Source organism: Mchenga conophoros, linkage group LG20 (genome assembly GCF_057382185.1).
Source record: "Mchenga conophoros isolate Kocher_MC1m ecotype Shallow Benthic linkage group LG20, M_conophoros_male_GT1.1, whole genome shotgun sequence".
In the NCBI taxonomy this organism is placed as follows: domain Eukaryota; kingdom Metazoa; phylum Chordata; class Actinopteri; order Cichliformes; family Cichlidae; genus Mchenga; species Mchenga conophoros.
This window is the reverse complement of record NC_140545.1, coordinates 665,547-689,422: the sequence shown is the minus strand read 5'-3', so window position 1 is coordinate 689,422 and position 23,876 is coordinate 665,547. Positions and strand designations below refer to the sequence as shown.

The 23,876-nt window shown below is 42.8% G+C and overlaps 1 protein-coding gene across 2 annotated transcripts in view; it reads right to left on the bottom strand.

The window, feature by feature from the left end:
- Window positions 1-23,876, bottom strand: part of LOC146549951 (ERC protein 2) — a 161,796-nt gene that overhangs the window by 22,992 nt on the left and 114,928 nt on the right. For both annotated transcript variants that reach the window (XM_085259342.1, XM_085259343.1), the window contains 3 exons: window positions 23,670-23,817; window positions 18,232-18,393; window positions 13,918-13,982 (listed from right to left, as the gene is read on the bottom strand). In XM_085259342.1, coding sequence (XP_085115468.1) covers window positions 13,956-13,982; window positions 18,232-18,393; window positions 23,670-23,817 — 337 coding nt within the window. In that variant the 3' untranslated portion in view covers window positions 13,918-13,955. The remainder of the gene's footprint in view (window positions 1-13,917; window positions 13,983-18,231; window positions 18,394-23,669; window positions 23,818-23,876) is intronic.

Genomic DNA, 23,876 nt, shown 5'->3' with positions numbered 1-23,876 from the left:
GCACTCAGGGCAAAGCACAGAAGTAGGAGAAGCGATTTAGCTTTAACAAGTTATCCCCATCCTACAAGTTGACAGTACTCCTGCCTTAACTGTTACAACCTGGGTGCCTAAATCAGTGATTCTGAGATTGCCATTGGTGAAGTCTCAACATGAAAATGCCAAGCATGTTGTTGCCTTGTTTTCTTTGTGATATCTTCCAGGGTATAAAAAAAGCACACTGGCATGCTTAAAAAGGTTTAAACAGCCAACGTTGTTCCAATTGCCAATTAAACAGGACGAAAGAAATAAGACTGGAGCAACAGAAGCTGGAAGAACAGAAACAGAAAGGCATTCATTTGTGGATGGCTCGTTTCCAAGTTCAAATAGACGGGCTTGTCTTTTTGTATGAATGTGTCAAATGAAAAGGAATTATTCCTTTGAACATGAGCAGAAACACCCACAGATACACACACACATATATGGCGTACAACAACATACACACAAACAAATTATGGCTAAGCCTAGTTATTACCTAAGCACACTGGGTTAGCCTGAATGGAATGCCTGCTGTGAAACACACCACTTCCAGACACAAAGACTGGCATTACAGGGGAAAACATGCACACGCACACAGCTCTGACGTGCACGCACTTTACACAGAGAAATAACGATGTAATTAGAAGGCAAACAATGCAAGCAATGCAAACACATGTTTGTATCTTGCTTTCAGTTCTTTTGCATTGCAATGCAGAAGGTTCTGCTGGGCCGTTGTTTTCAGTCCTGCTAAACACATGGTATCTTTTTAAATCAGCGGGTGGTTAAAGCTGGCCAAGGGTGAACATATTCATATGTTTTTGTATAGTTTGTGTGTGGGTGTGTGATAACTTAGACAGTTGGGGAGCAACATTAATATAAAACAATAAATATTAAAATTACTGTCTTAAGTGAATGCTTGGATTTTATTTCCAATTATGCTTTTGTTTTGCATAACCCAAACATAGTGCATCTGCATGTGTGTGTGTGTGTGTGTGTGTGTACACATGTTGTTAATGCCAGTAGAGAAGCTTTGTGATTAGAATGAGGAGCTATGATATACAGCTAAGAGTGTGCGGTGTCACATTTGAATGCAACTAATCAAAATAACTTCAAACTCAGGCTTCATAATCAGCCAAAATCCTTCTAATGAAAGGATTCTCAAACATAATGTAGATCATTTCTTTGACTTCTGTGATTCACCTGCTGCTCTTTGTTGAATAGTTGGCCTGCACAGGCATCGCTCATTGAGACAAAACCAGAAAGAGAAGAAGAGAGAAACAGAGAGCTAGAGGGGGGGTTACAGAGAAAGAATGTGTCTGAGAGAGGAAGGCTGAGAAATTAAATTGAGATGCAGAAAAGAAAGACAGATTGCACCCATTCTGGCATGCCATCTTTACGATCTGTCTGTGAGAAAGCTAGTGAAATTGAACTCAGGTGTGGTGTGATGCCGAAAAAGCCATTTTCCCATTAGGTCCATGGAATCTCACATAAACAAATTACAAAAATACTTTCTCTATAAAAGAAAGGGTGAGCTTTCTGTAACTGTGCAGTGAAATCTGAGCAGGGCTTTGTTTATGTGTGTGACAGAGTGTTTACATTGTCCTCTGCTCCCATCCCTTCAGACGGGGAGAGCACCAGGCCTCCAACAGCTCTGTTTCTGTCACACTACCTGTCTGTTTGTGGGTTTTTTGTTATGGAGAACATGTGCTGGTTCTTTATGTGTGTGTGTGTGTGTGTGTGTGTGTGTGTGTGTGTGTGTGTGCGCGCGTAACTGCGAAATGCCAATTCACTGTCCTCATTACAACTAGCTTAACCGCTCAAGAGTGATGAGTTCAAGGATGGAGGGAAAGGTTGGAAGCCAAGAAAGAGGGAAAAAACCCAATGATTGATGGTCATGATCTTACACTACTGACTGCACATGGTTGTGACTCGTTTCAGTAACGTCACACACTCCTTACAAACATCACAGGCTGTTCTTTGTCCTTTAGGTAACCTGTAATTTATCCAGTAAGGAACACCTTGCCACATATCACCAAGCATACCTGTTAGCTGACTAAAGCCACAGTCGCACCAAAAACAATTGCCAAACATTTCAATTACTTCCTCTTGCGGTCGATCCCACCTCAGCAAACAGCCACAGCAGCAAAACAAGTCTAGTTAACATCCATCTATCTTCAGAGTATTTATTTTGGCCTTTCTGTGTTTCCATAGCTGCTTGGTGAGTGTAAACTAGCGGCATCTGCATGCCTTGTAGCGAGCACAAGTACAGAGTGAATAAAATGTTTGATATGGATCATTTTAAGCGTCTGGTATGCTAATGTTAGCTGGCTAGCTGACACACTATTTCCTGTCCCACCTGCTGTTCACTACAGCAAGCGAGTAAATTTTGCATGGCCAGTTTTGATCTGGCTTTTGAATGCTCGCACTCAGCAGTAATACTAGAGCTCTAGCAGAAGCCTCCCCAGCCAGCTTCTCCCAGCAAGGGTGGGGATTGAGTCCAGGAGCTTTCAAGGTTACTCATATAAGGGGACAAGTGCAACATATAAATGTGTCCAAATCAACCTAAACATTAGTTCGATCAAATGGTCCAACTTCAGCAACCTAACCTGATCCATAATCCCAACACCTAGAGAGAGTAAAGAACAGAATGTGATGCTGATCTAAGATCAGCAATAGGAGGACCACCCACCAGTGAAGCTAATCCCATGGCTGCAGAGTTGAAGCCTTGCTGCAGGTCACTCCAGGAGAGGATATTAGAGTAAAGCATAGGTGCAATAGTACCTATTGATGATGGTTTTATATTTTATCCTGCCACGCTCTACTGTGCTTGGATTGAGAAAGAATGACTACAAAAATCTCTCTGCCTCTATCAAACTGCTAGAGTACAGTTCATATTTAGCATTACAGTCTGGTGATATCAGTGGTTTTTAAAAAGTGGGCTGACTGTCTATTTTAGGTCTTCTCACGTCACCAAAGTATAGTATCACTAAAATAGCAGTCCTCTTTTTTCATCCACGCACCCAATCCAGGGTCCTTTTTTTCATTTTTTGGGGCGATCGTGGCTCAAGAGTTGGGAGTTTGTCTTGTAATCGGAAGGTTGCCGGTTTGAGCCCCGGCTTGGACAGTCTCGGTTGTTGTGTCCTTGGGCAAGACACTTCACCCGTTGCCTACCGGTGGTGGCAACAGGTGGGCCGCACTGACAGAGGCGCCAGTGTCCGGCAGCCTCGCCTCTGTCAGTGCGGCCCAGGGTGGCTGTGGCTACAATGTAGCTGCCATCAGCAGTGTGTGAATGGGTGGATGACTGGTTGCGTAAAGCGCTTTGGGGTCCTTAGGGACTAGTAAAGCGCTATATAAATACAGGCCATTTACCATTTTTCATGAAATCAATCAAATTAAACCATCGGGCCTGAAAAGTCAAAGACTCACACAGATCTGAAGCTGTTGACATTCTTCTCAACTCTCTGTGTATATTGTGAAAGAAAAACACACATTTTCACACAAAGGTGAATCAGGCTGAAAGCTGGATCTGCATATTCTATCAGACACTCTCTAGAAGGTCAGCAGTGCATTTGTGAACACGTATCAGTAGCAGGGGTTTCAAACCTACCCCATCACATCTGCCATATATGATAGTTCTTACTCATTTTATTTATGAGGCCCAGTTTAACTGACCACTTATCACATAAAGTTACTATAGGCAATGATCCACGCATTGAGTATCACTCCATCAGCAGAAACACAGAAGAGCCCACTGCTGGTTCTGTTTTAGCCAGTCAAACACATTCACATCAAACACTCAGCTGGCGGCAATCTACGAGATATAGAGGAGTAGAAAGAAAAGAGCACAGCGAACAGAAGAGGAGGAGACGGAGATGCACTGATTCAAAGCAACCCTCAAAATGGAAGCCTTGGGACAAACAACCAATCAGAAAAGGATTGCTGTCTAGTCCAATCAGAATGCATTCCAGTGAGAATCCACTCCAGACCTAACCAACAAACCCTGGAGGTAAGCGCAGAAACAAAAGTCACACACAATGTGACCTAGATACAAAGCACAGCATCTTAACTAAGGGCCTGACCACGTCTAGCCTCACCGTTCCTAAAACTGAGGGAGTCTGTGTTCAATCTACCCTGAGTACTAACAGTACCACATATATGTGAGTTTGTGCCTGTAGGTAGAGGGGACTGTTTGTGTGTGTGTGTGCACACATGACTCAAATGAGGTGGGTGTCTAGGCTTAGACCCTTGTTTCAGAGATGAAAGCAATGAGGATGGTGGCAAGGCAAATGGACGCATGAGTGTTCGCACTGCTGCATGCGCTGCATGTGCATGGCAATTGGTAAGCAGAGACATCTCCATAGGTCTGGAGTAATAAGAGGACAACATGCTAAACAACAACGCATGAAGGCATTTGAGTATGTATGAGTCCACAGGCACACAAACCAGTTTGTGCTTTCCCCTTACGCTTCAACTGTGTGTGTGTGTGCGCATGGAGTTGTGTCTCAGCCAGAGTGTGTACAGGATTGCATGAGAGTGTGTGGTTGTATAGATCCCTTCTTGGCAGTGGCAGTGTAAACTGAGGAGGGTCTTACATGGGCTTTAATCCTGTGCTGAATGTCATCGTACAAGTGTGGCTTTTCCACAGGGCCAGATAAGAGAGAGGGAACCAGAGGGAGAGTAAGTTCAGTTGCACATGTGTAAGTTATATGTACGTGTGCATGTGGGTGTAAGTGCGTACATGTATGGGAAAGACACCCATGTAAAGGATCCTGACCCACTGGTTGGATGTCAAGGATAATAGCAGTGACATACAGTAAGCTGTGAGGGACACAGAGAGCATTAATCTGCTTGTCTGAGCCGATCTAGTGACAGAGAAAGCGTCCACTCTGACATCCAACTCTAGGGTTTCACTGAAAAACATAACCTGGTTGAAAACACACTACACAGCCCAACAAGCTGATCTGTGTTGGACTAACTTGCATCTGAGCCAGGAGTTTATACACGTTTTTTCATTGTGGGGCTCAAATGAGAAGTTTATTCTGTAGCCCTAAGACTCAGGGGCTTTCTTTCTGCTCCCCGTGTCACATAGGTACCCTGCAGCAAGAGACCCGCGAGCCATTCTGGGATTTGAAGCTTAAGATCAACAAACATTATGCAGAGTTGAAAAGGTCGCTGACATAAAGTGTCAGTGCCTCTTTTTTCATGCAAAATAATTAATTATCATTAAAAATGCTGCAGTGTTACAAACATCAACACAGCTCATCTATTTAATAAATGAGGACAATGTTCGGGAAAATGTTTTCAGCTAGTGTGAGAAATAAAATGCAGCCTGCAGCTATAGACGGCCTAATTAGTGGTCAGCCCTAATGTTGAGTGGCAGTGCAAAGGTTGTTATTACAGTAGTTCAGTGATAGCCCAAGATATGAAGCCTGACTTTCAGTGAGAGGAAACAGGTAAATTCCTGTTAGTTTTCCTCTTCAATTCTACAAGGGGTGTCTGATAGCAGCTCTGGCACATCTACAACAGGGAAAGAAAATAGTGAAATTCCTTCTTCTATTACTTATTAAAATACATTTAGTGTTTTTTCTCAGCCACGTGGTTTCCATGGGTGTCAATCTTGATCATAACTGTTTGCTTTCTATTAGGCAATTTAAATGTATCTATTGCTGCATACATGCGTGTGCAAGATCTTGCAGCAGTACTTGAGCTGAGGTATCCAACGTGCTATGTTTCAGGGTGTTACATCCTTTCGGTAAGTAGCCATATATAGTAAAGTCAGCAGGTGTGAATCCCCCTATTTTGTGGCAACCCCCCACCACATGCTGCCTCTGAATATAGCCCTCTGCCTCGGAGCAGCAGCCACATCTATGATTGGCAGCCTAGGGCTGGGTCTATATGTTAAAAACACAGTTTGGGAAACAGAGGCCTTACCCTAGACCTGAGGCTCTGTGGTATTTTTAGAGCTTTTAGTGTGGCTGCATGTGTCTTTGTGTGTCTGTTAAAGACAGGGAACTCAGGAGAGCATAGGAAGTCTGAAGAAAATAACTGGTTTAAAAGGAAAAGAGTGTGATTCCCATTTTTTTCTGTTTGCAAATCCCAGTGCCTCCCCTCTATCAGTGCTTCTTTGTGCACGTTCACACTTTCTCTTTGGGGTGTAATCCAGCTTGAACACAGGATCTCACCTTTGAGGTACCTTATGCACAGTTACTTTTCTGTATGTCTCATACACAGGCACGCACACGCACAAACCCACGGATGCTCAAAGTGCCTCCCCAGGTGCAAGTTTCTCCTGAGGGAAAGGATTTTGTGTGCTGCCATCACAATGAGCTGAAAATACCCTTTTAATCCTGCCAGGATCTCTCACTCTCTTTTTTCCCTCGTTCTTGAACTCTCGTTTACACACAAAACTTGCTGCACAGTTAAAACCTATTCAGTTAATCAATATCGTTCCCAGTTTGTGCCGATATACCACTCCTGCGACGCAGTATTTAAATATGTATTTCCAATATTCTAGATCTAAAGGAAATTTAAAAGGTGAATGTGTCTTGAGCAAATCCATTTGAAGAAGAACTTATTGTTTTATCAGTGAGGTGTTTTATGTACTTGTGTTTTATTGTATTTTATATTTGTATTTTATTGTACAGCACTTTGGTCAGCCTTGGTTGTTTTTAAATGTGCTTTATAAATAAGCTTGACTTGACTTGACAAGTGACAGCGATAATAAATAATGAAGCATAAAACCGAGAGAAGAAAAAGGAGGAAGACAAAGGTGAAAAACAGCGACAGTTCAAGGTGGACTGATTTATGACTGTGGGCTAACTTGTACAGAGAAGAAGAGCTTACAGACTGAATCATACCTGGCATGTTCAGACAGAGAGGGGAAGATGAGGGAGTTCAGTATTCCAGCTTACATTCTCACTCGGTCTGCAAACTGTAAATGTTTTGTCAGTAATATAAGAAAGTAACAATATTATTCAATACCAGTGAAATGTCCATCCAATCAGGAGAAGGCCACTTCTGAATACTAGTGATACGTCTGTATTAGCTGGATAAATCATTAGGACAAGGATGAAAACAAAAAACCCAACAAAATGAGCTTCTTATAAAGCTGTTGAGAGCACCACTGAAAATATTTACTTAATTGGTACGTCAACAAGACTGTATAAATGATAAGCATCTAATAGGTTATGACTAGGGCCCCCTAGGGCCCCATATGATCCTATGATGCAACAAGTTTCTGATTCATCCCATCATCAGTGGCCAAAAGAAGAATTACATTTTGGTCTGCACTGTGTGGCTTGAGTAAGAAACCCCTTTTCATACCCAAGAGGACAGTTGTGTGGCTTAGTGAAGGAAGGTGTGTGTCTAATACAACCAATTAGCAGAAAAGTCTTCAGATCTCCATATTTTGGCTGGGCTACTGAGGTGGGCCACACAGGGCTTTGTAGATTGATTCTGACAAGCTGCTCGCACATGTACATTTTAACTGCATGGATAAGCACTGATGAATAGGGATTTACTTGCAATTACAGAATTTAAAAAGCCAAATATTAGTCGTTCCTGCAAACGCAGGTTTGCATGAGCCATTGTACATGTGGCCATGTCTCTGCCTGCGTAATGAGCGTGTTGCGGGTGGGGAAAGGGAGCTTACTAAGACAAACCACCTTATGATCCCCACATCAGGTGTTTAATTGTCTTCTTCTTCACAGAACTTCAAAAAAAGCACACACACACACACACACACACACACACACACACACACACGAATAAACTTGTCTGCTTCACTATTTATTCTTTCCTTCTTTTCTCTCTTCCACATTTCCTCCTTCTAGACCTGCTGCAGCTGCAAAAGTGTCTGTGGGTTACATCTGTCTACAGCTTCACACACCGACAGTGACAAAGCATCCCTGTCGCTGCTCTTCACCTACATTAAAGAAATGTTTTGCATTTCAAAAGCAAGTATGTTCGATTTTTACAGTATAACTTAAGTAAAAATGTGGCCCTGAGTAGGGTTTAGCTTCTTCTTAACCTTTTCAAGACACGGTCTTCAGATTTGCCACACAAATAAACTACATTTTTTAAAAGTTGCCACAAAGAGAAGCAGCAACTCGCACTGCCAAAAGAAGTTTAGAACATAACCAAGTTGTTGTTGTTTTTTCTTTTTAATTGAACTACATACAGCATACTCAGATGTCAGTGCTCAGGTGTTGCTGAGCTATCGACTTCCCTCCACTCCTGCTCAACCTGGTGGAACCACCTTTGACTTCACAGACTGATTATGCTGACAGCTAGCTGAAGGATGGCCTCGGTCAGACGCCTCTACTGACCCCTAAGCCATGGTTCACTGACTACCAAAGACACATGGCGCAGCACAGCTTTGAACAAAGACGTATCATTAACCCAAACATTACCCAAATACATTCAGATTTTGTGCACACGCTGCTGGTTAGTAGACTACAACTTTAATAAGGTAGACAAAATATTGGAATTATAGGAAACGACTTCCTATAAGAAACACAACAAACAACATGGTACTTGAGTTCAATGACCCAGTGTAGTTTCTGTTTCTGACGAGACTCTAGTGGCACCACCCAAACTATAATTGCTTCAACAATATTTTATTTTCACACATAAATTAAGGGTATGATTTATAAAGCGCCGCCTCGAGCCGACTGACTGTTAAGAAAATCCAGTGTATTCATTAATGAACATTTACTGACTCATGTTGATATAAAGGAGATGATATTTCTTCAGGCATGGGGTAATAGTTGAATGCGTGGGGTAATAGTTGTTTGCTAGTTCTAACCTGGCACACGGTGCAGGAAATAGTGGCAGGGCTGTGTCAGCTGCTGGCCTCATTTTTCACTGGAAGCTACTTACATTATTCCCTTTACCAGGTACACCTTGTTGGTTTTGGGTTGGATCCCCAGCTGGTACCAGCAAACCTTCAAAACTGCTTTAATTCTTCGTGGCATCGATTCAACAAAGTGCTGGAAACATTCTGCAGTTACTGCAGAATCGTCAGCTGCACATCCAGGATGCAAGTTTCTCATTCCACTACATCTCAGAGGTGCTCTGTTGGACTGGCATATGGTGACTGTAGGGGCCATTCGAGTACAGCGAACTCATTGTCATGTTCAAGAAACCAAATTTAAAATCTCTGCGCTTTGTGGAGTGATGCATTATCATTATCCACTGATAGCAGCCATCAGTAGATGGGAAAATCAGTGAACATGGGCAACAACAATACTCATTTAAACAATGCTCAATCGGTACTAAGGTTGATACCGTTGAGGCTGGCAATGGATTCTGTCTATATGTTCTTTTAGTTCTGCAGTAGAAACTCATCAGACCTGGCAACAACCTTCTGTCGTCCAGTTTCGATGAGCCTTTGTGAACTGTAGCCTTAGTTTCATGCTTTTAGCTTGCAAGAGTGCATCTGGTGTAGCTGCTGTAGCCCATCTGCTTCAAGACTCTTTGTGCTGTGTGTTCAGAGATGCTCTTCTGCATACCTTGGTTCTAATGAGTGGTTATTTAAGTTACTGTTGCCTTCCTAACAGCTCCAAGCAGTCTGGCTATTCTGCTCTGACCTCTGGCACCAACGAGGCATTTTCGCCCTGAGAACTGCTGCTAACTGGATATTTTCTCGTTTTCAAACTATCCTTTGTAAACCCTACAGAAAATGTGGGGAAATCCCAGTAGAATAGTTTCTGATCTGCCAGGATTTCTGAAATTCTCAGGCCAGTCTGTCTGGCACCAACAATCGTGCCACATTCAGAGTCACGAAAATCACCTTTCTCCCCCAGTTTGAACTTCAGCAAGTCGTCTTGACCATGTTTACATGTGATGTGTTTCTGCGATGTGCCAGGTGACTGCCAGATTAGAAACCTGCGTTTCTGAGCAGTTGAAAAGAGGAGCCTGTTGAATTAGCTGGGGAGTTTAAATGATGTAGTGATAAGCTAGTTAAGGTTGCTATTTTGTTTACAGTTAGAAATCTATAAACAACGTGAGACTGAAATTATCACATTATATTTTTATATGATGTTAGTTTCTTTTACAACTACTTAGGAACTTTTGGTCTCAGGTCTGTTATGAAGATAAAGACAGCTGTGATTATGGGCTGTAAAACTGCATTTACAGAAGCCATCTCTATGGTGCACAGCACTTATGGTCTGTGAAAGCTCAATTTCATGGATATGCACATACAACTTTATATTTATTTTATACCTGGAGCTCATTTATAATCAGCAGGCTGTTGCAAGAAAAGAAGAAAAAACACAGAATAGTGATGTCTAGAAGAAAACCTATAGGGCAACTTTGTTTGATGGCCATAAACAGAGGATAAAAGAGATTTTATCTCTTAAAAGTATGCAATGGGCTGAGATATCTGGTGTTTATGTTTAACAGAACAGATCCCAGTTAAAATCTATGTATGTTTAAAGAGATCAACACCTTCAAGGGGAGTAATCTCTAGAAAGCATCACTCCCAGTCTTCTGGTTATGACTCAAAACTACAGACAGAAAGCTCTGGCCAGCTCTGCCACTCTGAGGGTGAGTGAGTGTGCATACCAGGAGTACTTCATATATTACTACATACTGTATTCTGCTGACATTTTAAATGTGAATTCCTCCTTCTGGGGACATAAAAGGCCCCCTATCCACTTTCACTATATAAAAAGCAAAAAAACTCAAACTTTGTTCAAGGTTACAGTTCGTTAAGATTAGGATTCAGCTTTGTATTTATTTCTTAACGAAATTGGACGCTAACATATCAGCTATGTTTGTCAAGGCAAAACATGAACCGAGAGACCCTCAGTAGAAGAAGTGGTTTGATCCATAGCTTCTCCAGTGTGTCTGTCAAAGTGTCCTCAGGCAAGATACTGAAGCCCAAAATACTCCCGATGCAAGTGTGAGTGTGTATGTAATACAGAAAGTGCCTAAAGGGATACAACTGTATGGATGGGGAATGTGGCTCGCACACGGAGTTAGAGTAGAGCTAAACAATTATCAGTCCTTTTATGCTGGACTAAGATATAGTAAGCTCTGGCCTGCAGTGCACAGGAGGAAGATGAGGAGATGAAACTTTTACCTGCTCACATGGCCCCCAAAGCTGCTGTGCTTTAATCTGGCTTGGATTTCAGCTCCACTCTGCCCTTTAATTATTTCCATGTCCACTCCATTTGTTAAGTAAAATCCATTCAATAGGCTGACAGAGGATTAAGAGGACTGTGATGTTTCTGACAATGTCGTTTATGTTGTGCATTCTTCTAAACTTCATCTTGACTTGCTAGCTAACCACGACCATGTGTCATTTCCTAATGATCCTAGATTGGCTGGATCCAAAAAACAAACAAACCAACAAAGAGAAAAATACTTCCAGGTTTAAACAGTTTGGATTTTGGGCTTTTTTCTCTTGTCTTTGTTCTCCCTCGTGCTCTGAGATGTACTTTTAATTTGCCAATGATCAACAGGTTAGCAATCCACCGCTGCACATAGACACTCTTGGGATGCTCGCAAACATACACAATGTTGCCATACAAACACTGTATCCTCTGCGAACAAAGAGTGGGCAAATGAAAGCCATCTTCTTGACTTGTTTTAACCTGAACAAAGTGCGTGCACACACATGCATGTGAGCAAACACAAATACATACATGTACACAAACACATTTCTGTCCTCACTCGGAAAGCCTCTGAGCTTCTTTTTGCTTTATTCAGTACAAATAGCTTCATGGTGGGATAAAAGCATAATGTTTCCAGAAACCCCCCACACTGTGCTTCACTCTTTTGGCCTCATGTTCTCCCTCACTTTTTCCTCTGACCCCCTTCTCTTCTGCTCTCACTCCAAAAGGACATTCTTATTTCATTAGAGGTGGGGTCTAGGAGGCCAGCGGGTAAACAAAACCTCTGTAATCAACAGCAGGACATACACAGCCTCAATGAGCCAATCAGAGTCTGTAAGACAGAACCATGGCTAACCAATACAAATCCACACCTGGATGTTTAGAACTCAAAGTTGCCAACTCAAACTCAGCACTTAGGTTCTTGTGGAATGCAGCCTAGCACCGGGACCCAAGGTTATCCATAAGAAACACCAATAAAATCTAGCATGCACACAAGCGCCCAGACACACAGATCCCTGGCTATTTGTCTATCGGTGCTGTCATCTCTGTTTGCTCATATTAGGGAGGGCTCACTCAGGGACAGGATATGGGGATTAGGTCTGGCCTTATTGCGCTGTAGCTACATACCACTGAATAGCTCCCATCTGTTCTCCCATAGAGGATGGCTAATACACGTTAGCTGCGCTCGTGCTTTGCACTGCCAGAATAACAGCAGTGGATAGATGAGCAGCACTGATATCGCTAGCCACAACACCACTCTGCACCAAAGGCTAATGTGCCTGGCTTATTCTATTAGATTAGGATAAGAAGAACTAATACACAAGTATACGCAGAAGATCATGATATCTGATTGGAGATACTAAAGCAGTAGGCTAATCATGGGTCCAATTCCAGATTTACCTTAAGGAAAATGTGTTAGAGCAGGGCAAAGTTAAACCCTAAGAAAGGTGGAGAGAGCAGGAGAGATGGAAAAAAGATGGAGAGATGGAAAGAGAGGGAGAAAGGGGGCAGTGTGGTCTGTTTCATTACGGTGAATCCTGACACTGCTGCATTCTCAGCACACATGGACTGGATTATAGGCTATGTGGGCTGCTCCGCCACTGTATAGCTCCCCAACACTCACTTCAACACACATACATGCACACACACACACGAGCACTTGCGAATGCGCACACAAACAACGTGGCTGAAGACTCAAACGCTTTGCACTGCAGAAAGGCAAACCATTTGCTCACGCTATAGGACTCTTAATCCCAAAAGCAGTGCTGGGGCAAAGTGCACAACTTCTAAGTTGTTGAGGTTAGAGGCAGAGTCTGCTTGTGATGGTCCACCTGTGGATTACTGGGGGAAAGGAATGAGATGCACTGGAAACTATGAGTACACTATGCAGCCTGGTTTTCGCTCCCATTCCCACATAAATACATAAGGGCCCTTTTGCTTTTTTCATCTCGCTTTCCCTACCTTTGTTGTCCCTCATATGTACATTTATATGTCTCTTTTACACCACACACACACACACACACGTATTAGCTCGAAGCAAACCATTACCTCCCTGCACAGACCTCTTGCTGCACGTCTGTGTTCAAAGGGACCCTAAGCCCATGGGGGGGGGGGCTTCGATATAAAACTCCCCAAACAGGAATTATGCTTTATGACTTGACATTCTTCATTTTATGCTTTTTTAGCTTTCAGCCTTGAAAAAAACCCTTTCATGGCTGTTCTGTGTTGTATTATAATTAGCTACCCCACACACTGGCACACAATAGGGTGGAGTAGTGCGGTAAAACTTTACTGTGACTGAAAAAGTGGGGTGCGGAGAGAGACTCATCCATCTCTGGTTTTTCTCACTGTGTCGTTTTTATCACCTATGGGCCCTGGTATGTTCGCTTTAGGCTGCTGGGTGCATATAGGTCCAATAACACACAGTTTCCTATAGAGCCCAGAGTGCATGCGCCACACTCAGCACAATCAGCATATGAACACTTCTCTGAAAAGCAGCCTAAAAACTCTAAACATATACATAAAACTGAATGAAACTTCCCCGAGCAATGGAAAAGTCGGCTCTATTCCACTCTCCTGTGTCAGAGTTGGGTAATGCTGTGGTTATTGTGGTATCATCAGTGTTCCTGTCTAATGGTTACTCAGCCTACTGAAGAAGTGCATTGTGTATACGATCATTAAAGTATTTGGAACACATGTACAGTATGACACTCTGGCAAGGGCTAATGTTAACTTCAAAACTAGCCTAAGGTGTAACAACAGCTGTGCGGAAACTCACTGTGAAGAAACAGATGTGGGTGGTCATGTTGGTGGTCATCATGCCCATATTCCCTCTTCATCATCCTGTGAGTGAACAGTAAAAACATGCATCATCATTCTTATCATTTCATTGCGCAAATTCTGGTTTATTGGGTTGAGTCTCATTAACTAACTTCTCTGTCCAGCCTTAAACCCCGATGACTTTAAATCCAAACAATCCTGCTCATGCTCTCATTCAGAAAAGCTGTGCATGATATCACCATTCCTCAGTGTGATTGTTAGAAACCAATAACTAAACACATAAGGTGTTTCCTTTAGACTGAAACTGTGCAGACAAGAGCCCTGCTAACCAGAAGGCTAATTCACTTAGACACTTACAATATGATAGTTAGCATGACCTGGCAGCTCACTATAGCCAAACCCTTGCCTGCACAATGCTAAAATAGGCTTCAGTAAAGCAGAGTCTATGCTAATGTGACACTCCAGCAAAAAAAAAATCTTGGCTGTACTCCACGGTGGCTTTGGTTGAACTGAGTAGTTGTGACAAGCTCGGTAAACTCAGTAGGCTACATCTCAGCAGCTAAGCTATAGATATAATGGCCTTTCAATGGAACATGCTACGTGCTAAAAGCTAACGTGCAGTGAATGGCTGTGACAGGCCCCGTAAACAGAGCCAGACCTATAACCACTCATTCTGCCAGGTTAAACACACACACACAGACACACAAACAGGCCAAATACCATGTGCTACTTCTCATAAAGTTGAAGCAGCCAGCATGTTAGGACTTAGAATAAAGAACAACAATCTAAAAGAAAAGGTTGTATAATTCTGTCTCTGATAAACACTTTATGGCTGCTTTCTATTTCCTTCCGAGGCTATTGCCAAGCATCTGGCAGCGATGCTGGCATGCCTAAATGAGAGCAACATGAACGCAACATGCCCGTCAAACTGCACAGACTCCATGCTGAGACACAAACCCAGGGTGCTAAATCCACATCCTGTGCATGTCACCTCAGAGTATTTTTCACTTGTCCTCTCACTAACTCCATTACTAATTAAGCAGGGGCCTGGGAGTACAGTTAGAGGATTGGTTTGAACCTGATAACTGTGGCAATGAGATTTGAATGAGATGTGGTTTTGGCGCCTTGGAAAACTTGAAAGTGTATTCTCGTGTTTGTGTATCCAACATGCCAGCGCATGGATGTGTGCTCACGCGTCTTAAATTTGCAGCGCGTATGTGTGTGTGTGTGTGTGAGCACGTGCAAATGCAAACGCATTGCAAAAAAAAAAGTGCATGTGTGGTCACTGGTATGTTATTCATGGCACTAGCTGTATCTTGGAAAAGCATTGTGGTCTCTAGGGTGAGCATGGAGAGCCTCTTCATCATCATTATCATTATCATCATCAATCATCCTTCAAGTGGTGTTCCTGGACCCGGCAACGGACTGAACCACTGACCTAGCCACACTTGTTTATTATAACTGAAATGGGAATGACGGAGGAAAAGAAGGGACAGTAAGGAAATGGAGAAAGAGAGATGTCACTAGATGTTAAAGAAGGAAAAGACAGAAATTGGTGGAGTGGATAAATCACGAGCAGAGGCAAAACAATATCAACTAGAGGTGAGACAGACAGACAGAACAACATGTTTTTTGGGGGGAAAAGCGTAACTAAACATGTCAGTTAAACTGCAAGGAGGCAAAAGAAACGTGAAGACCAGTGTTTGGAGATAAACACTATGACCTCAGGGAAGTCAAGTTAATTGCTGAAGTTTCCCATAAGGTCAAAGATCAGAAATGAGGAAAAAACAATGAGGTGGCATATCTGACCTCTGTCAACAGGGTCTGCTGGTCATTTTAAACTGTGTGTTTGACACAAGGGTACCAAAAAATCCTAAATGCAGAACAGGAAGATGAAGATGTAGTGTTGACTGACACGTTCATGTTTCTCTTTTGTGGCAATGCAACCAGGGCAAAAAACAAATTTTTTTTTCAATTAAAGTTATAAAAAAGAAAAGGAAAGAACCCTAACAAGGCTATTATCCTTCACCCTTTTTCAAACATGGTAAAGAGAAAACACTTGGAGCAGATGTGCAACAATAACAAATAACATATAAACAGGGAAATGAACTCTGTAAAACATCTGCAGCTGGACGGTCTCCACGCTGGCTAAATCGTTATCAGCATCGAAGTAAAATCAGGATCTAAGTAACGTCAGCATCTTCAAAACTGGAAATATCTTTCAAAATATAAAATGCGCCCGCGATTTCCTTCTGCTAGTGCCCTGACCTGTCACGACACTGAAAACCGAGGGCGTCTGTTATTTTCCTTGAGTCATGACCGAGGCCAGGAGTTAGCATCTGAATTTCAGACACAGACATTTCTCCCATTCCACTGCGTCCTTTTGTCTCGTGGGCTGCGACCGGCCCGACATGCTGCCACTTTTAGTTTAAAGTGAGTTTTTACAAAGTTTACACAACGCGGTGATCTGTTTGACGTCAGACTTTGCAAAACCATTAAAGTGTGTTTGAATAGCAAAGCTCGCAAGAACAGACGTTTCCAAGGAAACGGCAACAACTAGTTTCCAGACTTCAGAGAATGATTTTTCATCGTTACTGCAGAGAAAACTGCTATCACACATTTCACAATTTCTTTTCTCTAATCCAAGGTCTAATCTGTTCTCTGTGAACATTTTCCCATTCCTTTTCTTATTCTTGCACGTTGCGTTTTAATCTTCGGCTTTCGTTTTCCCCCAAATGCCGCACAGAAAGGAAGAGCCATCGCAGTTCTCTTGTATAGACATAAAAATTCACCCTTAGCAGTGAGCATAATCCAGCCAATCGCCACAGATTTATGACTTATTTTGTTATTCTGTACATTCTTAACAAGATTTCCCAGAAACCCTAATAATACTTTTTTTGCAAGCTGTTTTCAGTCCAACTTGAAAAAGTTGAAGTATCACTTGCAGAGAGGCACTGTTTCATATGTCAAACACTATAAACACTGTTGCAGTAAAACTGCACCGGGTAGTCATACTGAGGCAAAGATATTTATAAGTACAAAGTGACGTGGAGTAATGTGTGATAGTAAAAACGAAACCCCTGCTGTTCACAGTTCAGGAGAAAGTCTACTGTGGCTGCAAGTGATACGAAGAAACAATGTGGTTTAATAGTGGGATAATATTTTACCAAGGCAAATTTAAAATATAACATAACATAGAGAACACAAGCAAGGTGTTAAAGTAGTGCTTGTGGGGTTACAAGGTGGTTTCAGTGGAACATAGTCTGCATTCCTATAGACTTTCTTCAGATATAGATTTAGACTGAACGCTGCAAGTATGCATGTATTTTAGATTCACAGGCGCTAACAGCAAAAATGTATTGAAATCTTTACATGTTGCTCAGGTATGTGTGGGGTGATGCATGGATACAGCTGTGTGCTTTGAAGCGTGCGTGTGTGTTTAGTTACTGAATGCAGGGGATGCCCGCTGCATGGTTGATTCCATTTTAGAAAGAGGTTTGAGAAATATGTAAAGTATATAAAGATGCAATAATGCATATCGAATAGAACAAACAAAATTCGACTCAGTGGAAATCCCCAGGTATTCATCTTAACCCTCCCACAATCTACCACGCGCACACATGTTCAGAGTTTGGAATCCCCCCGATCAGTGACTGAAAAGAGCTGTGATGAGTTTAAATTACATGCAGAATACAAGAAGTTTTATCAGTCGGTGCTGTGGCAGTCATCATCTCCGTCTTTCTTTGAAGATTCCTCTCTCCTGTTAGTGGTTTCGTGTGCTTACATGACATCAACAAAGGCTCAGGTGTGCACCTCTGCATGCGTTTGCGAATGCATACCTACAGGCAAGCCCATGCTTATGCACATTTACACTGTTTTCAGGGAAATATACATAAACTTTGGGCTACTAACAGAATCAGTTTGTTATCCGTTAACGGTGTTCAAACAACCAAATTAAGTCTGTCCTCAGGCAAGGCTGGATGTGAGCGTGATTGAGAGATAAATGATACATAAACTAATCTCACATAGAAATACCTTCAATCAAAAACACTCATGTGTCCCCTTCAGGCCTATTTTTCTAAATGATATAAATAATTTTGGCAAGAAGAAATGGAATTGAGAGAGAAAAGACTGAGGGAAAAAGAAAAGGGAAATTTCATGCTGTCAGTTCTAACCACAACTGACTCGTGGTGAAATGACAAATATGAAATTTAAATTGCTTTTAAAATCCTGAAGGCGAGAGCCTGCGTCACGTCAACCTGTGTAAACAGCTCTGAACGCATTTCTAAGTCGCGTGCGTGTTCGTGCCGACCTGCTCCACAGGGGGTCGGTGGTTGGCGTGGAGAGGTGCTCGTGGCAAGCTTCGGTGATGGACATTTGCTGGGTGCATGTGGTGCGAATGATGAGGGTGATGCTGGGGATGGATGTAATCTTCCTCGTAGTTATCAGCAATCATCTTCATTCTGCTTTGAGTCTGCGAACAAAAAAACCCAAAACACAGAGATAAACGACAAAGATTTTAACACGTATAATTATAACAACCACAGACTACAGATTTGTTTTTGAAAATATTCTCTGGGTCATAAACTGATTAGGTTGAGGATTTTTCTGGGTGGAGGTGGGGGTGTTGAAAGCCGTCGAAGATGTTACAAACTTTGCCGCTAACGACATTTGACAGGTCATAAATCGAGTGAGTCGGAGTGCCTGATGAAAAAGTCATAAGTCTGTCAAATGTCATCCACGCTGTAGATTATCATTTAATTGGATTACACAAATCCTAGTAAGAACAGTTAGTTAGTGTTTTGTGTTTTGCCCAAGGCCACAGCCGTCACGCAGCAACCTCATTCTAGATGTCACTGATTAAAATTACACTCAAATATGCATCTCTGTAAACGGGTATGACTGAGTGTGCTTTGTTTGAGTTTATGTGCATCTGTGTGTGTTTGTGTGAATGTGGAAGAGGCTGTCATGCTGCCAACATCGTTGCTTTGGACACAGATAACAGCCTAGCCTGACTAACACTAACAATCAGCATGACTGCAGTGAGGCCAGCTGTCTGATAGACACAGAGTGGGTGCAGATATACTGACAGGCTCAGCTTAATTCCCTTAACTGCAGATATTTCCTCTGAGGGCAGACATGACTGCAGAGGTGGGATGAACATGACTGAAAGATATGAAGAAGTTTCCCATCCAAGATGTTACAGTCCCCTTTGTTTAAATGAGAGACAGTCAAGACAGGCAGAGGCAAAAAAAAAGCTCGAGTCAGCTGTGAAGATAGGAGGGAGATGGTGTTGCAGTAGTTAGAGGCCTGGGGACATTGCTGCTGAGATAAGAAGCTGAGGCCTAATGACTGAGGAAACGAGCCAGTCAGGATCACAGGAGCGGATGTGGCTGGCATTAAAGAGGTTAGCAATTACTTTAAATCGCAGAAGAGCAGCTCAGATAAGGTGAGAACCTCTGACACTGTGGTGAGAGAGGCAACAAGGGTACAGATGAAAAGTCAGGGGAGGAGGAGGGCTCAAATAGACACCAGACCAGTGGTTAGAGGCGTTAAAGGCAAGATTGAGGTGTACAGCCCTCTGTGACCTCAGGTGTTGACATTAGCAGGTGTGACTGGGCAGGACTGGTCTCAGTTCAACAGAGCTGACACCTGTCACTGAGGCGAGGACAATGACTGTCATATATGCCGCAGCTGATGACACGACTGCACTGATACGGCCGCTGCAATACTTAATAACATGGTTTAAAATCTGTGTTGCTCATTCTAATGTTCAAGATTGATATGCAGCGAAAGGAGTCACATAGAAACGTATTTGTCACTGCTGCTAATTTCATAGGAACCATGTTCCTCTTCATCTAATAACAACCATATTTGGTAGAAGCTAGAAGTCTCAGTTTGTGTGTGTGTGTGTGTGTGTGTGTGTGTGTGTGTGTGTGTGTGCGTGTGTGTGCGTGTGTGTGTGTGTGTGTGTGTGCGTGTGTGTGTGAGAGAGAGAGCACATATTTAATATTTAATGACCTGAGACACAAACACCAACGAATGACGTGATGAATTGCTTTTGGAAGAATCTGGTTGTGTGGTCAGGACGGCCCACATGTGGCCATATAAGTTTATCCAACAGACAGACACACACACACACACACACAGACACACACACACACACACAGACACACAGACACACACAGACAGACACACACAGACACACACACAGACACACACACACACACAGACACACACACACACACAGACACAGACACACACACACAGACACACACACACACACAGACACACACAGACAGACACAGACACAGACACACACAGACACACACACAGACACAGACAGACACACACAGACAGACACACACAGACAGACACACACAGACACACACACAGACACACAGACAGACACACACACACACAGACACACAGACACACAGACACACACTAGGGCTGCCACGATTAGTCGACTAGTCACGATTATGTCGACTATTAAAATCGTCGACGACTAATTTAATAGTCGACGCGTCGTTTGAAGCTTTGTAAGATCACAAAGGACGCAGGAATGAGTACCGGTAGTAGGATTTAAGAGTGTAATAACGGACTGAAACAGAAGATGGCAGCACTGCATGTACAAGGATGCCAGCTGCCGTTAAACCCCGAAGAAGAAGAAGCTGTGTCCCAGAATTCATAGCGCAGCTGTCAACAATGGCGGCAGCTAGTTAGTTTTAATATTACTCTTATTATTCTTTCTGGGGCACAAAATAAATGTTTAACATATTTTCAGGCTTGAATGTAGCTGTGTAAACCTCAAATATCTGCTCAGTTTATCAAGACACCACATATTTTCAAAAGCGCTCCGACGTTTTCGGAGACGTCTGTTACCCACTAGCTCGTTAGCTAGGCGGGGGCAAGGCTAACTAGAGCCGTGAGAACACCGGACTCCCGGCAAATCGTTTTCAAACCCACCGCTGTCTTTCGCTAGTCAGGTTAAACATATATATAAGTCACTTAGATAACTTAAAAATGTTATTGTTTGGCTTTCTTTAGTATTTTATTTGTTCCTGAGTAAATCGGTTTGGCTGAGATTAAAGTTATAGTTTTTGCACAGCTAAAACTGTCAAGCAGACAGCTGATTGTCAGAAGTGTGAGACGCTGGAGAATATACTCCGGTGTCCTGTTATATTTTAGAAAGCAAGGAGTTTATTAAACTTCACCGAAACAATCTGCAAATTTCATTAAAAATTAATAAACTACCATCTTGTCTTTATTTTTAGTTAGCACAAACACTTCAAGCTGTAAGCTAATGATAGTTATATAAGACCAGATGCTGCTGGTGCAATAAGCTGTAGGCTGTACGTCCAATGGATGATGATCTGATTAGTCGACTAATCGCAAAAATAATCGGTGACTAGTCGACTATCAAAATAATCGTTTGTGGCAGCCCTAACACACACACACACACACACAGTCACTCATCTGCTCTCTTCATACTGAAGCATTCCTGCATGCAAGTGCAAAGGTGTTCACACATAAAATGCCTGAGAGGTTGAATGTGTGCTTTAATTAGTGTTAATTAGTAGCTTTGCCAGGTAAACAGCACAGTAATGGCCTCCAGGTTTGCTTGTAGATCAGTCTCGAACAGGCGCAGGTGGCACTACTGGGGGATAGAGTTCTTTACTGACACCTCTAACCAAAGCAGACGTGGGCTGTACCTGTGCAGTGTGTGTGTTTGTGTTACAACGTGCAGCTGCTGGGCCGAGCGCCGCAGTGACGGCTGCTGTGCTCACAGCTGCATCCCAAACCTCAATCCAAGCCCTCCGTAAATCACAGCCCTGCCCTGATTAGAGAAAGGCTGTGTTAACACATATGGACACAAGAGGCTGACAAGAAAGGACTTAAATAAACAGACAGCTGGCGAAAGGCTGCACCATTTTCACAACATTTATACACGCTCCTTTTTATCTGCATCTGGGTGTATTTGCATATGTGCAACATTAGTAAAAACAGAACAGCCCCCAGCTCCAGGCAGGCAAATAGTCTTACACAAGTCAGCCTTAATGAGAGGATGGCTGCTCAAGTGCAAAAAGAAAAAAGGAGAGGAAGTCACAGAATGAGAATTCTCTGTTCACAGCACCACTGATCTGTGGCCATTCATCACCTGGCTGCAGAGTATTCCCACATGGGGACACATTTGTCCGGACTCTCTCCTCACAAATCTAAGCGCTACACTCTTCGTGTGTGTCTCTGTGTTTGCAAATGGGTTCGTCTGTGCTGAAGAAGGTCTTTGCCTCAAAGGGATGCAAGTCCAATGAAAGAAAAGTTTGTCTTCGAGCACGTGCCTTACACACACACACACACACATGCACACATATGTACTAGATCTTGAAAAAGAGGGATATGGGGAGGTCAGACGGGGCAAAGCTATCTGTAAATCTATCTGCTGTGTCAAGATCAATTTTCTCCTAAGAGACTTCGAGTCCCATAATTCTTTGGCATTTCCTGGTCAGTTTCCTTCCGACACTTGCAGTTAAGGACCTGGGGACAGCACCCTATCCTGATATGTGTCAGTGGGTCAGTCGACAGACAACTCGTGTGTGTGTGATGTTAAAGAACACAACCTCCAGAGAGCTCATTTTGCAAAATGAACCACAGTAATGCAGGAACTACTTACCTTACGACCTCCCTAGCATAATAAATGACAAGGTGTGTCTATAGCACTGCAGTTAGATCCAATATTTACAATTTACATGCACATGCATTTTTAAAGACTTTAAGTAAAGACTAGTTGCATGCACGAAAAAGAAGAAAGCATGCATGTGGAATGCATGCTCGTCATCAGCTTTCCCTCACTTTTCTTCTTCACTTGCACCCCTTTGTTCTTGCCCTGGGCCTACAGACCACACCGTTGCAATTAGAGCTCATCGCATCATCAGGTGTACTGTAACTGCTAGTTACCCAACGGGAAAACATGACGAATCCAATGGCGATTAACAGATAATAGGCTTTCCTTGAAATTCCTCCAATGGAATTGCCCCCCCCCCCCGAACCTCTTTCCCGTTTACGAGGCACAAACAAACATAGATTCGCACTTAAATGCACAAGCAGCCACTGCATCTGTTGACTTTTAAATGCACCATCTTTCCCAGAAGCCCCTGTGACTCAGGAGATCGTATATATGGACTCCCTGCTGTTAGCTCATTACTATTAACATTCATGTTAGATCAGTCACTGATGTGGTCTGACTAGACCTTAATGATCCACATACTTCTCTCAGTCCCGTGTCATACTGTGAGTAGGATGGGAAATAGGTGAATGTGTGTAGGTACACGCGTGTTCTGGGATTTATCTCCGTTTCACCGCAAGATGTCAGCCAGAAAAGTCTGCTAGTGATTCACCGGTGATACAAACATACGTGTGCGACTCGGGCTGCAACATGACTGTTGAGGGAACAGCTCTGCGTATGTGTTTACGTGCCTGGAATCACAGCTTCTGCTTGAGTGACTTTTTGATGACTAAATGCAATAAGTGTGGTTAGAGGCGTGGAACTACCAGCAATTATTAACATCTATCTGTTCCTAGTTTTAAAACTCTAAACTCTTCCCATGAGGTATCTTTAATGTAAACGATCATGATCTGCAGCAGGTTTGAATTTGTAGCCCTGCTTTGAGTAGCAATGCCAGAATCTGTTGTAAAATGTGACCGAAAGGCAAAAACAAATATCTTTGTAGTTAAATATGGTGGATTTACCTGCTGTTTGAGCTGGTGCATGAGCCTGTCCTTCTCCCTCTTCAGAGCCATCACTTCCTCCTGGGCTTTCTTGCGTTTGGAGGAGGATAATTCTAGCAGGGCGATGTTGGCATCCTTTTCACTGATGGCTGCAAGCAAAGCCTGCTGCCTGACAGGGCGAGAAAAAGAAAGCACCGTACTGACTGATGGGTAAAGTGTTAACAGCAA